Source organism: Periophthalmus magnuspinnatus, chromosome 19 (assembly GCF_009829125.3).
Source record: "Periophthalmus magnuspinnatus isolate fPerMag1 chromosome 19, fPerMag1.2.pri, whole genome shotgun sequence".
In the NCBI taxonomy this organism is placed as follows: domain Eukaryota; kingdom Metazoa; phylum Chordata; class Actinopteri; order Gobiiformes; family Gobiidae; genus Periophthalmus; species Periophthalmus magnuspinnatus.
Window position 1 is genome coordinate 23,104,749 of NC_047144.1, and position 12,265 is coordinate 23,117,013.

At 45.5% G+C, this 12,265-nt stretch overlaps 1 protein-coding gene across 1 annotated transcript; it reads left to right on the forward strand.

Annotated features, from left to right (window-relative positions):
* Positions 1-517: 517 nt before the first annotated feature.
* Positions 518-12,068, forward strand: noc3l (NOC3-like DNA replication regulator). The gene is made up of 21 exons (XM_033984874.2): positions 518-767; positions 2,022-2,226; positions 2,686-2,809; positions 4,005-4,159; positions 5,049-5,129; positions 5,273-5,373; positions 5,887-6,048; positions 6,121-6,214; positions 6,381-6,556; positions 7,003-7,131; positions 7,225-7,356; positions 7,828-7,908; positions 7,987-8,087; positions 8,171-8,243; positions 8,630-8,693; positions 8,851-8,922; positions 9,183-9,364; positions 10,065-10,193; positions 10,699-10,796; positions 10,903-10,993; positions 11,669-12,068. The coding sequence occupies exons 1-21, from the start codon at positions 759-761 to the stop codon at positions 11,795-11,797; spliced, it is 2,388 nt and encodes a 795-aa protein (XP_033840765.1). The 5' UTR covers positions 518-758; the 3' UTR covers positions 11,798-12,068.
* Positions 12,069-12,265: the final 197 nt, after the last annotated feature.

Genomic DNA, 12,265 nt, shown 5'->3' on the forward strand with positions numbered 1-12,265 from the left:
CTCTGCTCTGTACACTCAGTTGCAGTGTGCTACAAGCTCAATTAAGACTTTAAAAGTTCTAATTACGAGTTTTAAACTCATAATTAGTAGTTTTAAAACTCATAATTACGAGTTTTAAACTCATAATTAGTAGTTTTAAAAGTCCTAATTACGAGTTTTAAACTCGTAATTACGAGTTTTAAACTCATAATTACGAGTTTTAAACTCATAATTACGAGTTTTAAACTCATAATTACGAGTTTTAAACTCATAATTACGAGTTTTAAACTCATAATTACGAGTTTAAAACTCGTAATTTCGACTTTCTGTGGGGCTTTTATTTTTTGGAAACGGGCTTCCATAGTTTTTTAAATGTTATAAATAGAATATAATATTATAAATTGTATATTTCATAAATAAACTGATGCATGCAGTTACCTTTACGTCCCTTTACATCAGTTTTTTAAATGTTATAAATAGAATATAATATTATAAATTGTATATTTCATAAATAAACTGATGCATGCAGTTCTCCCGTCTCACCGCTGGGGGCGCTGTGTGTTTGTGAAGTGTTTCCGGGTCAGGGAGGAGCAGATCCTCGTGGTTCCGGTGCCTCTGTTTTCACGCGTTTCTCCCGCAGATTTAATATATTTAAACATCTGTAGATCTGTTTTAATATTTATACACACCTTTATATCTGTCATATCATATTCCTCCGGGTCTTGCTCGTGTTTCCTGCTCTTATTTGTCGGAGTTTGAGGCTCTTTCTCGGGGCAGACATGGGGCCGGTGAGTGCTCACATACACTTAGACACTTATTATGAGTTATGATTAAAGCTATGCAGTGGGTTATTCCTCAGGTTGTTTTAAGTATCTTCTCTCTCTGTCAGTGACCTGTTTCATAGACTTTAGTGATCACTGCTGCTTTGAGACGCGTCAGGAGGGTGAAAACACAAACTATGACTGTCTGTGTGTGACTGTCTGTATGTGACTGTCTCTATGTGACTGTCTGTGTGTGACTGTATGTGACTGTGTGTGACTGTCTGTATGTGACTGTCTCTATGTGACCGTCTGTGTGTGACCGTCTGTGTGTGACCGTCTGTGTGTGACCGTCTGTGTGTGACTGTCTGTGTGTGAGTGTATGCGTGTGAGTGTATGCGTGTGAGTGTATGCGACTGTCTGTGTGTGACCGTCTGTGTGTGACCGTCTGTATGTGACCGTCTGTATGTGACCGTCTGTATGTGACTGTCTGTGTGTGACTGTCTGTGACCGTCTGTGTGTGACTGTCTGTGTGTGAGTGTATGCGTGTGAGTGTATGCGTGTGAGTGTATGCGTGTGAGTGTATGCGACTGTCTGTGTGTGACCGTCTGTATGTGACCGTCTGTATGTGACCGTCTGTATGTGACTGTCTGTGACCGTCTGTGTGTGACTGTCTGTGTGTGACTGTCTGTGCAGTGTCATTTGTCCAAAGCGCTGAATAGAAACTAAATGCACTTTAAAAAAGCACAAACAGAGACTGGAGCTGAGGAACCTGCGCAGAGATGGGTCACTGTCAATAGATGATACTACTATTACTACCACTACTACTGCTACTGCTGCTATTACTACTACCGCTACTACTACTTCTACAAATACAAATACTTCTATATATATATTTTATGAGGCTTTGAGTTGGGATGCACTGATCCAACTGTTTTAGTTGCGATACCGATTCTGACACTACAGCTTTAAGTATCTGCCAATGCCCGATATCAGCCGATACCAGAGCAGAGACTGAAAACAGCATTTATTGCGAGACAGACAGAGAGAGAAACAGTTTAATAGTTTTCCAACCCTGACCCCAGTAAAGAGGTGAACAGTTTGATCAATAATCTCTGTCATTCTGCTCCATGCAACTTGGGAGATTCATCTGGTGCACACAAACACACTCCTGCAGGTGACACGGAAAAGGCTGTTGTGCACTTAAATCACTTTATGTTTAGACTAATAAGAACTGTTTTCTTTTTGATATCTGATTAATACAAATGTAAACTCTTGTTTCAGCCGCGCTCGAAGAAACGCCGTCCTTCGTTCAGGAAGCTACTGAAGACGTCGGGAGTGAAGCTCGAAAACAAACTGAAAAACAAAACATTTAAGCAACAAAACGTCGCAAAGAAACAGCGCAAAGAACAGAAACGACTGAGGAAGGCCCTAAAGAGCACCGCCAACAGCAAACCTCAGGAACTGCTCACCTTCGCCAAACGCCCAGGTACGAGACAATCACTGTCCCGCCGCTGTAACTGTAGTTTACATGTCCCCAATCAGCTCACGGCCGCTGATGGAGAAGTATAAAGAAGTATAAAGAAGTGGTCTGAGACGTGATTCAGAGCTTTTGAGAGCGTCATAGCAACCAATCAGCCAATCAGAGGCAAGTGTGATGAAGATAAAGCCATGTTTGATTTAGGGGCAAAATATTGAAATAAAACCCCAGGATCATGTAGAACGGGTTAATATGAACATTTTAAAGTTGCAGCTGTAGAGAGAGGGGACATCTTTTTAAAATGTAAAGCAAATTGTTTGTTTGGAATGCGACAGCTGGCAACCTAGATGTATGTAGTCAGTAGGGGGCGCTGAGACGGGGTTTGGCTGCACACACGTGGCCACACACTGGAGGTGCAGTTTGTTGTTAGTGTCTGTAGGAGGCGCTCTCATGTCTCCTCTGTTGTAGATGAGGAGGAGGAGGAGCAGTTCTTGGAGGAGTTGCCTTCAGACATGTTGGAGGAGGAGGACCTGCAGCAGATGAAGGACATGGCCCAGAGAGCGTCCTTCATCACCAGAGACCTGTCCTCCAGGTGACCCCCACACAACCGACCCCACAACACACAACCGACCCCACGACGCACAACCGACCCCACGACACACAACCGACCCCACAATACACAACCGACCCCACAACACACAACCAACCCTACAACACACAACCCACCCCACGACGCACAACCGACCCCTCAACACACAACCGACCCCACAATACACAACCGACCCCACAACACACAACCACACCCGCACAACACACAACCGAACACACAACCACACCCGCACAACCGACCTCACAACGCACAACCGACCCTACAACACACAACCCACCCCACGACGCACAACCGACCCCACAGTGCACAACCACACCCACACAACCGGCCCCACAACGCACAACCACACCCGCACAACCGACCACACCCTCACAACCGACCCCACAATACACAACCGACCCCACGACACACAACCAACCCCACGATACACAACCAACCCCACAACACACAACCACACCCACACAACTGACCCCACAATACACACCCACACAACCGACCCCACAACACACAACCACACCCACACAACTGACCCCACAATACACACCCACACAACCGACCCCACAACACACAACCAACCCCACAATACACTTCCACACCCACCCACACAACCATACCTCCATCCTAATCTCACAATCCACAACCTGTCCTCCAGGTGACCCCCACACAACCACACCCGACACCACAACGTCTTCATCTCCTCTTCATCAGTCCTTCACCTTGCCTTCACATCTTCTTCACCTCCACTTTTGTTCCTCTTCATTTCCTCTTCATCCCTTCTTCATTCACTCTTCATCTCCTCTTCATCAGTCCTTCACCTTGCCTTCACATCTTCTTCACCTCCACTTTTGTTCCTCTTCATTTCCTCTTCATCCCTTCTTCATTCACTCTTCATCTCCTTTTCATCAGTCCTTCACCTCTTGTACTTCTCCTCTTCTTCTCTTTTCATCTCCTCTTTATCAGTCCTTCACCTCACCTTCTTCTCCTCTTCATCAGTCCTTCACCTCACCTTCTTCTTCTCTTCATCTTCTCTTCTTCTCTTTTCATCTCCTCTTCATCAGTCTTCACCTCACCTTCTCCTCTTCATCTTGTCTTCATTTCTTTTCATCTCCTCTTCATCAGTCCTTCACCTCGCCTTCTTCTCCTCTTCCTCAGTCCCTTGTTCCTCTTGTTTCTGCAGCGCTCCGGTTCACAGCACCAAAAAGAGAAAGTCTGAGCTTCTGCGAAACCTCGAAAAAGTCCCACGGAAAATGGCCAAAACGGAAGAGAAAGAAGTGATTCACCTCCTGCCGATAAAAGACAAGAGAGGAGTCGTCCCTCAGTCTGTGGAGAGAGGTGAACATGAACGACACGTGATTCTTTAATTTTCACTCGAAACCTGTAGAAAATATAAATAATAGTTTACACCAATCAAGAATCGTTTAAAGAAAAGTTAAAAATACGTTGAAAATTACAGAAAGTAGAAAATTTTATTCTACACAGATAAAAAACACACAGAAAATTCATCACAATTTACACAAGAAACACATTTTTTCTGACAATTTAAACATGATTTCAACAAAATAAAGGTGTTTTCTAATATTTTTAATAATATCTCTTTACATTAGAAAAGTTTTGACCCAGTTAAGTAACAGTTATGAAATTCCCAGACTGTATAAACCAATCAAAGTGTCTGTAGGTGGCGCTCTCCAGTCAAGCGAAGCTCATCGTCGCTAGCAGTTATAGCAGCGAATTTAGAGCCGAGTTACACATTTGGAATTTTGAACGGGAGTATCATAGCAACCAAAGAGCCAATCCGGAGTGAGGCTGTTGAAGTGAAGTGAGTGCTTAGCAACGCTGTCAATGAAACCTGTTGCTAACGCGAGCGGGAGTGACCTCAGGGAAAGAAGGCGTCTGATTTGTTATTAATGTTCAAATCTTGATTCTCAGACAAAATAGCAAAATAAAAACACCAGGATCATGTAGCGCGAGTTAATATGAGCATTTTAAGACCAAAATAATGAAATAATAAACAATCAATAATTAGGGCGGTGCAAGTATTGATACATCGATGCCAGAATGAATATTGGTTTGGCTTCGATACTCACGGTTTCTGATCAATACTTTTTGTTTTCATTTTTTACTTTACTTCCCCCACAGGATTTCTTACATTTAGCAAGCGTCTCATTAATCTAAGCAAGAATCAATGATCAATAAAACTAAACTCTATCACTCTCTGGCACAGTGATAGAGAGAAAGGAGGAGGAGGAAGAGGAGGAAGAGGAGGAGGAGCCACAGCAGGAGCAGGAAGTCACTGACCAACCCGGTAAGAGAATAATGCTTTAGTTTTATGTAAACAGAATAATGCTTTAGTTTTATATAAACAGAATAATGCTTTAGTTTTACATAACGTTTCTTTATGATTCATGACTGTCACTCCCTGGTGTCATGTGGCCTCTTGTCCTGTAGGGGCAGACCTGAGCCCAGAGCACAGGGAGCTACGCCTGACACAGAGGAAACAGCAGATGGCAGCACTGGCCTCGGCCGTGATCGCCGACCCGCACACAACTGTGAGTCTGCACCTGTCTCTGCACCTGTCTCTGCACCTGTCTCTGCACCTGTCTCTGCTCCTGTCTCTGCTCCTGTCTCTGCACCTGTCTCTGCTCCTGTCTCTGTCCCTGCCTCTGTCTCTGCATCACAGTTGTGTTTTAAGTCGATATGTTGTGATCGTTCAGAGCCGTTAAACTGCACATGTCTCTGGGTAAATGTAAATGTGGAGCTCGTATAAACTGTGGATGAATAACACCTATGTATCGAGGCGTGTATCGTATCGTGGCCTATATATCGAGGCGTGTATCGTATCGTGGCCTATATATCAAGGTGTGTATCGTATCGTGTCCTATGTATCGAGGTGTGTATCGTATCGGCAACTGCTTAATGTTACCCAGCCCTAAACAAGACCAGTGTAAATATGGAGTCTACTTTAGCTTTGCAGATCAGTGACTGCAGGAAAAAGAACATTACGCTGGATTAAAAACAAATGTACAAAAGCGATATAATATTTGTATTTTATTGTATTTCAGATTAAACGTCTAAAGGAGCTCAGATCGATGCTCTCTGAACCCGACCCTTCCATCGCGGTGACGGTGAAGAAGCTCGTGATGGTTTCTCTGATGGAGGTTTTCAAAGATATCACTCCCACTTACAAAATCCGACCCCTGAGCACCACCGAGAAGAGCGCCAAGGTACTGCCTCCGCGCTAGTCTGCACCTGCCGCTTTGTATTCGTCTGTGGTTAAACGTACCCCATCGTTTCAGGTGAAAAAGGAGACTCAGGCGCTCCGAGAGTTTGAGGAGGGGCTGCTCAGTCAGTACAAGTTTTACCTGGAGGACCTCGAGCAGATCGTCGCAGGTAAAAACACTCACACACACACGGTGCATAGTGTTTGGCGCCCTCTGCTGGTGTTGGTGAGACTCTGCAGCGTCACTGATTTATGTCTCTGTCCCAAATGACTGCTCCTCTGTGTCTTCCCCCCTCTGTCCCTTTGTCCCTCTGTCCCTCTGTCCCTCTGTCCCAGACTGGAGGGGCAGCCGGACTAAGCGAGTGCAGACCGTGTCCTTGGACTCGTATCGTGGTCTGGCTCTGGTCTCAGTCAAGTGTCTGTGTGAGCTGCTCCTGAATCTGTCTCACTTCAACTTCCACAACAACATCATCGTAGTGTTAGTCCCACTGATGAACCATCAGGACAGAGAGGTACTGAACCAGGACTAAAGCGGGACTAAAGCGGGACTAAAGCGGGACTGAACCAGGACTAGACCAGGAGCTACGAAACCGGGACTAAACCGGGACTAAACCAGGACAGAGAGGTACTCAACAGGGACTAAACCGGGACTAAACCGGGACTAAACCAGGGCTAGACCAGGGCTAGACCAGGGCTAGACCAGGGCTAGACCAGGGCTAGACCAGGACTAGACCAGGACTAGACCAGGACTAGACCAGGACTAGACCAGGACTAGACCAGGACTAGACCAGGACTAAACCAGGACTAAACCAGGACTAAACCAGGACTAAACCAGGACTAAACCAGGTCTAAACCAGGTCTAAACCAGGTCTAAACCAGGTCTAAACCAGGTCTAAACCAGGTCTAAACCAGGTCTAAGCCGGGACTGGACCGAGTCTAAACCCTGTTTTTGGTGCAGATCTCAGATCTGGTCTGTGGAGCTTTTCGGAGCCTCTTTGCTCAGGATAAAGTGGGCGGAGCCTCGTTGGCCGCGGTCAGAGTCATTTCTGGACTCGTCAAAAGTCACAACTATGAACTCAGACCAGAGGTAAAGACGGGAGGGCATCTGACACTCGGGGAGGGCATCTGACATTCAGGCATACAGGAGACTGGGAGGGCATCTGATTCTTCTGTGTTCCAGGTGCTGCAGACCCTTTTGTCTCTCAGGATCAAAGAGGTGCAGATGAAGAGAGACATCGAGGACACGGCGCCAAAACACAAATTTATGAACAACAAGGACAAAAAGAAGAACCTGTCCAGAATGCAGAGGAAGGTAAGAGGAGCAGAGGAGGAGGAGAGGGTACAGAGGAGGGGTGGGTACAGAGGAAGGAAAGGAAGTAGGTGGAGGAGAGAGGGTGCAGAGGAAGAGAAATAGCGGAGAGTGAGGAGGGTGGGGTGAAAGGGTGTAGAGGGGACATGTGGCTGAACTTTTGGGAGTAAAGCCTAATACAAAATTAGGCTGACGCAGCTTTAGTTTGTCCCAAGTCGTGTTTTGAACCGAACGACTCATGAACTTTGACCTTTTGTGTGTTTCAGTTTTTTTAACAAAACATTTTCTTTTTTTGTAGTGTTTTTTTCTGTACATTTAGTTTCTTTCATTCAAATGTTTTTTGTGTTAGGGGTATTTGATTTGATTTGGATTAGTTGAGTTTTGTCTTTTGTCGAGTTTTGGGTTCGTCAAGGGTCAGGTTGATCGAGGTTCGGGTTTATCCAGTTTTGGGTTTATCCAGTTTTCTTTTTGCAGTGGAAAAAGGCAGAGGACAAGCTGCACAAGGAGCTGCTGGAGGCTGAGGCCACAGAGTCGAAGGAGAAGAAACTTAAACTGGTGAGACATGTCTTTATAAATCCAGGACTGGATCAGGACTGGACCAGGACCTAGTCTAACCCAGAGCCTGTTTTGCAGCACACTGAGGTCTTAAACGTGATCTTCGTCATCTATTTTCGCATTCTGAAAAAATCCCAAAAGTCTGTTCTGCTCCCGGTCGTCCTGGAGGGGCTGGCCCAGTGAGTACTGCCATCTGATTGGTCCATCCAGTTGTCACTCACTCCTGCTGTCCAATCACACTTTTTTCTCTTTTTCTCCTCAGTTTTGCTCATTTGATAAATCTGGAGTTTTTCGATGACCTCGTCACTGTACTGCAGCAGCTCATCCAATCAGGAGTGAGTATTCACTCTGAACACTCGAGGGACAGAGGAGAAGGGACGGAGGAGAAGGGACGGAGGAGAAGGGACGGAGGAGAAGGGACAGAGGAGAAGGGACAGAGGAGAAGGGACAGAGGAGAAGGGACAGAGGAGAAGGGACAGAGGAGAAGGGACAGAGGAGAAGGGACAGAGGAGAAGGGACAGAGGAGAAGGGACAGAGGAGAAGGGACAGAGGAGAAGGGACAGAGGAGAAGGGACAGAGGAGAAGGGACAGAGGAGAAGGGACAGAGGAGGAGGGACAGAGGAGGAGGGACAGGGGAGTACAGAGAATATATGGATGCAGTGTAGAGGGTTGAAGGATGCAGATGGAGCAGAGGATCCAGAATAATGTCCCTTATTTTCAGGACCTGTCAAATCGAGAGAGTCTCCACTGTATCCAGACGGTCTTCACCATTTTATCAGGACAAGGTCAGCAGCTCTCGATCTCTCACTCTCTCCCCTTCTCCTCCTCCTCTATTCCCCTCTTCCCTCCTCGCTTGTTTTCTCGTCTGCTTCACTTCTTTGTAATTTGACATTTCAGTTTTTTAATCATCCTGTTTTTTTATTTTTACATTTTCTTTTTCAGGAGATGTCCTCACCATCGACCCTTTGAAGTTCTACTCTCAGCTGTACTCAGTCCTGCTGCAGCTGCACGCAGGTCTCCACCCGTTTACACCTCTTTATATGTGTCATACCTGTGTCATGTGTTATACTCGTGTCATACCAAGTCTGTTCTGAAGATTGTGCTTTTCAGACCACTGTAGACCCATTATTACTCTGTTATTACTCTGTTATTATTCTTATTACTCGGTTATCACTCTGTCATCGCTCTCTTGTACCGTTCTTATCTCTCCCTTGAGTTCCTTTGAGTTCTCGAGCAGAAATGGAGGATTCATAAAATGTTTTTTTCTTTTTTAGGCTCCACTAACGAAGACGTGCTGATCGCGTTGCGCTGTGTGGACACCATGTTCCCACGACGACGGAAACACGTGACCCTCCAGAGAGTGATGTCGTACCTGAAACGTCTGAGCACGCTCAGTCTGCACACACTGCCCAACGCTAGTGTCGCCATATTGGCCACTAACAGGACGTTACTGCAGGTACAAAGGGTTAAACGAGTGTTCTACATCACTCTACTGTTAGTGTAGCGGCTTCCCTATGCAAACCTTGAAGCCGCGGTGAGAGCCAAAGTGGGTCCTGAACTGTAGATTTGTGACGCGCTGGAAGTTTATTAAGGACAAATACGCTGAGATCAGATATGCGCTTGTTGGTGATTTATTCTGGCGAGCACGCAGGCATACGGAGGATTCAGCAGCGCAGCAGAGAAAGTAGAACATGGATTGACATACAAGGAGGTAACAGGTTATGGCAAAATAGGTAAATGGAAACCAAGCTTGCGGTCAACAAAAATTACGGCTACCCAGCCCTGACTCACTACCCTGTGCCCCAAGCAAGTCTCGCCTTTTCACACATACGTGCACGCGCACCTGCCCATGTGAGCCCAGCCCCCTTGGCTCTCAACCAATCGCGCGCACACACACACACACACACATCAAACACACTGTGCACCCCTCTACCTGTCTCCTACAGTTAGGGCTGGGATGTATTAGCCTCAGAGCTTCAGTGACTTTACAAAAAGAAGGTTGAAATATTTCTGCACTCAAATATGTCCACAGCCCTGTTTGTGTGAGGTATGTGTGTGTGAGAGAGTATACATTTGTTGAACTCTCTTGGCCCAAATGTCTCTTTAGTGTTGTTCATTTTTTAAATAAAAATTAAATCCTGAATTCTGTCTCTCAGACGTTCCCACGCTGTGATGCTCTGCTCGACACCGAGGTCCAGGGCAGCGGCTGTTTCCTCCCAGAACTCAACGAACCCGAGCACTGCCATGCCCACAACACCACACTGTGGGAGCTCCGCCCTCTACAGGTGAGACGGAGCTCTGCGGGTGAAACGCTACAGGAGCAGTTAGCCGTGCATCTAACCACCAGGCGGCGCCGTTACAATCCAGTCCATTTTATTTAGATAGCATATTTTATAAACTCTGATGTTTTGAAGTGTTGCACAGAAAAAAAACATTAAAACAAACAAACAAAACCAGTGCTTAAGAAATAATATTAAACCACTAAAACAATAAATAAAGTCAAACCAGTTAGAAAATAATAATGAAAAATGTAATAAATCTATAAAAGACACAGAGGACCAGACACTCAGGTGCTGTTAAAATCCAGAGAATAGAAGAGGCAGTAGCAGTTCACTGTTCAGATTGACTTTTGTCCGCTTCATGTTTTTGTCTCTTTACGATGAGGACTATACTCACCTCAAATTTAAGCGCAAAACTGAGCTGAAACTTCCCCCTAAAGCCTAAAGGACTGCAGAGATGTCCACAGGCTGTGACGTTTCAGCTCAAATATCTGTTTTGTGTTTGTTTCAGAGACACTTCCACCCGACTGTCCAGACTCTGGCCTCTCACTTGAGCCACGGGGCCCCGACTGAGGGCTCCAAGTCCCTGAGGGCAGAGTTGAGCAGGAGGTGAGAGCCACACGACACTAAAACACAACACTTGACGATAATATAATGACTGCAGTAGTTTTGGAGCTATGACAGTGGAATAACATGACTCTGTGTGTGCGCGCAGACCGCCCGAGGATCTGTTTGAGGACTACAGTATCAAAGACATGAGCTTCAACCCCCCGGTGTCCAGCCAATCAGCAGCCAGGAGGAAACAGGTGAGTCTGTCCAGCCAATCAGCAGCCGGGAGGAAACAGGTGAGCCTGTCCAGCCAATCAGCAGCTGGGAGGAAACAGGTCCTTGGAAAAACTCACATTTTAAACCACATGGCGTCTTTACCAGGCTCTGTACGGCCTCAGCGTCGTGATTTTAAGTCTCTCTGAGCTTAGTGTCATCTCTGCTCTTCTCCCCCATTTCTTTTTTCCAATTGACCTTATTCCGCCCCGCCCACTTTTGCCGTAAATGACACTAAACCGCACTTTCTTTGTGGTGGCACTTCTGGTTAAGCAGGATTCTCATTCATTTCAATGGAGAATTTTAAAAAAGTAGGTTGATTTGTGTCAAGTGTGAAATGTTTATGTCGACACTGAGGCTTTAAACAGCTCTGTCCCCATAAAACGTATTTACTGTTAAGATCGACAGCTGTCTGCAAAATATTACGACCTCAATGACGATGGCGACGCCCACGGCAACGTCCGGAATAAGGTCAATAAAGCTAACAGGCGAGAAATAATCTTCAAACAACTTTGAAATTGAGCTGAAATGACCAGGACAAACCAGGAAATAACAGCCTGACCTCTGACCCCTGACCCCCGACCCCCAAACACCCTAACACTTTTTAATTTAACAAACAAAACAAAAATATTAATATAATTGACTCATCTTTCCTTCAGGAGCACTTTGGCACTGGACACTCTTTTCTGAACAAAGACCTTCAGAAACTCGTTGACCAGGTTCTAACATCACCGTGCGAGGGGGCGGAACCTTCACCTGGCCAGGGGGCGGAGCCAGACTTGACCTGAAAGAACCTGTAACAGCTCTGATTTATGAACTGCTGCTTTAAGTCTGATGGAAAGCCCTGAATCTGAAAAGGACTGTAGGGGGCGCTGTGGGAGGACTGTATCGTATCGTCACATGCTCCTGTGAATAAAGATGTTTTTTTAAATGAAAATGTGACGTTGACTCCAGAGCTGCTTTGTCGCTGCGTAAAACATTTGTCATCAAAGGACATTATGGAAGAAACTGCTCCCATTTATAGAACTTTTATGTGTAAAATAAAAATGTAAAATATTTAAAAAAATGTCTCGGGATCATTTCTACAGTAAAAACCAGAAGTTTACTACACTATATAAAAAGACACATTTTTTTCTCACTGTCTGACGTGAAATCAGACTAAACTTTTCCTGTTTTAGGTCAGCTGAGAAGAGAGAGAGAACTCAGTTCAATATTCAGGGTTTGTGTGTTAAACATGTGTGAATGAAACAAAACAC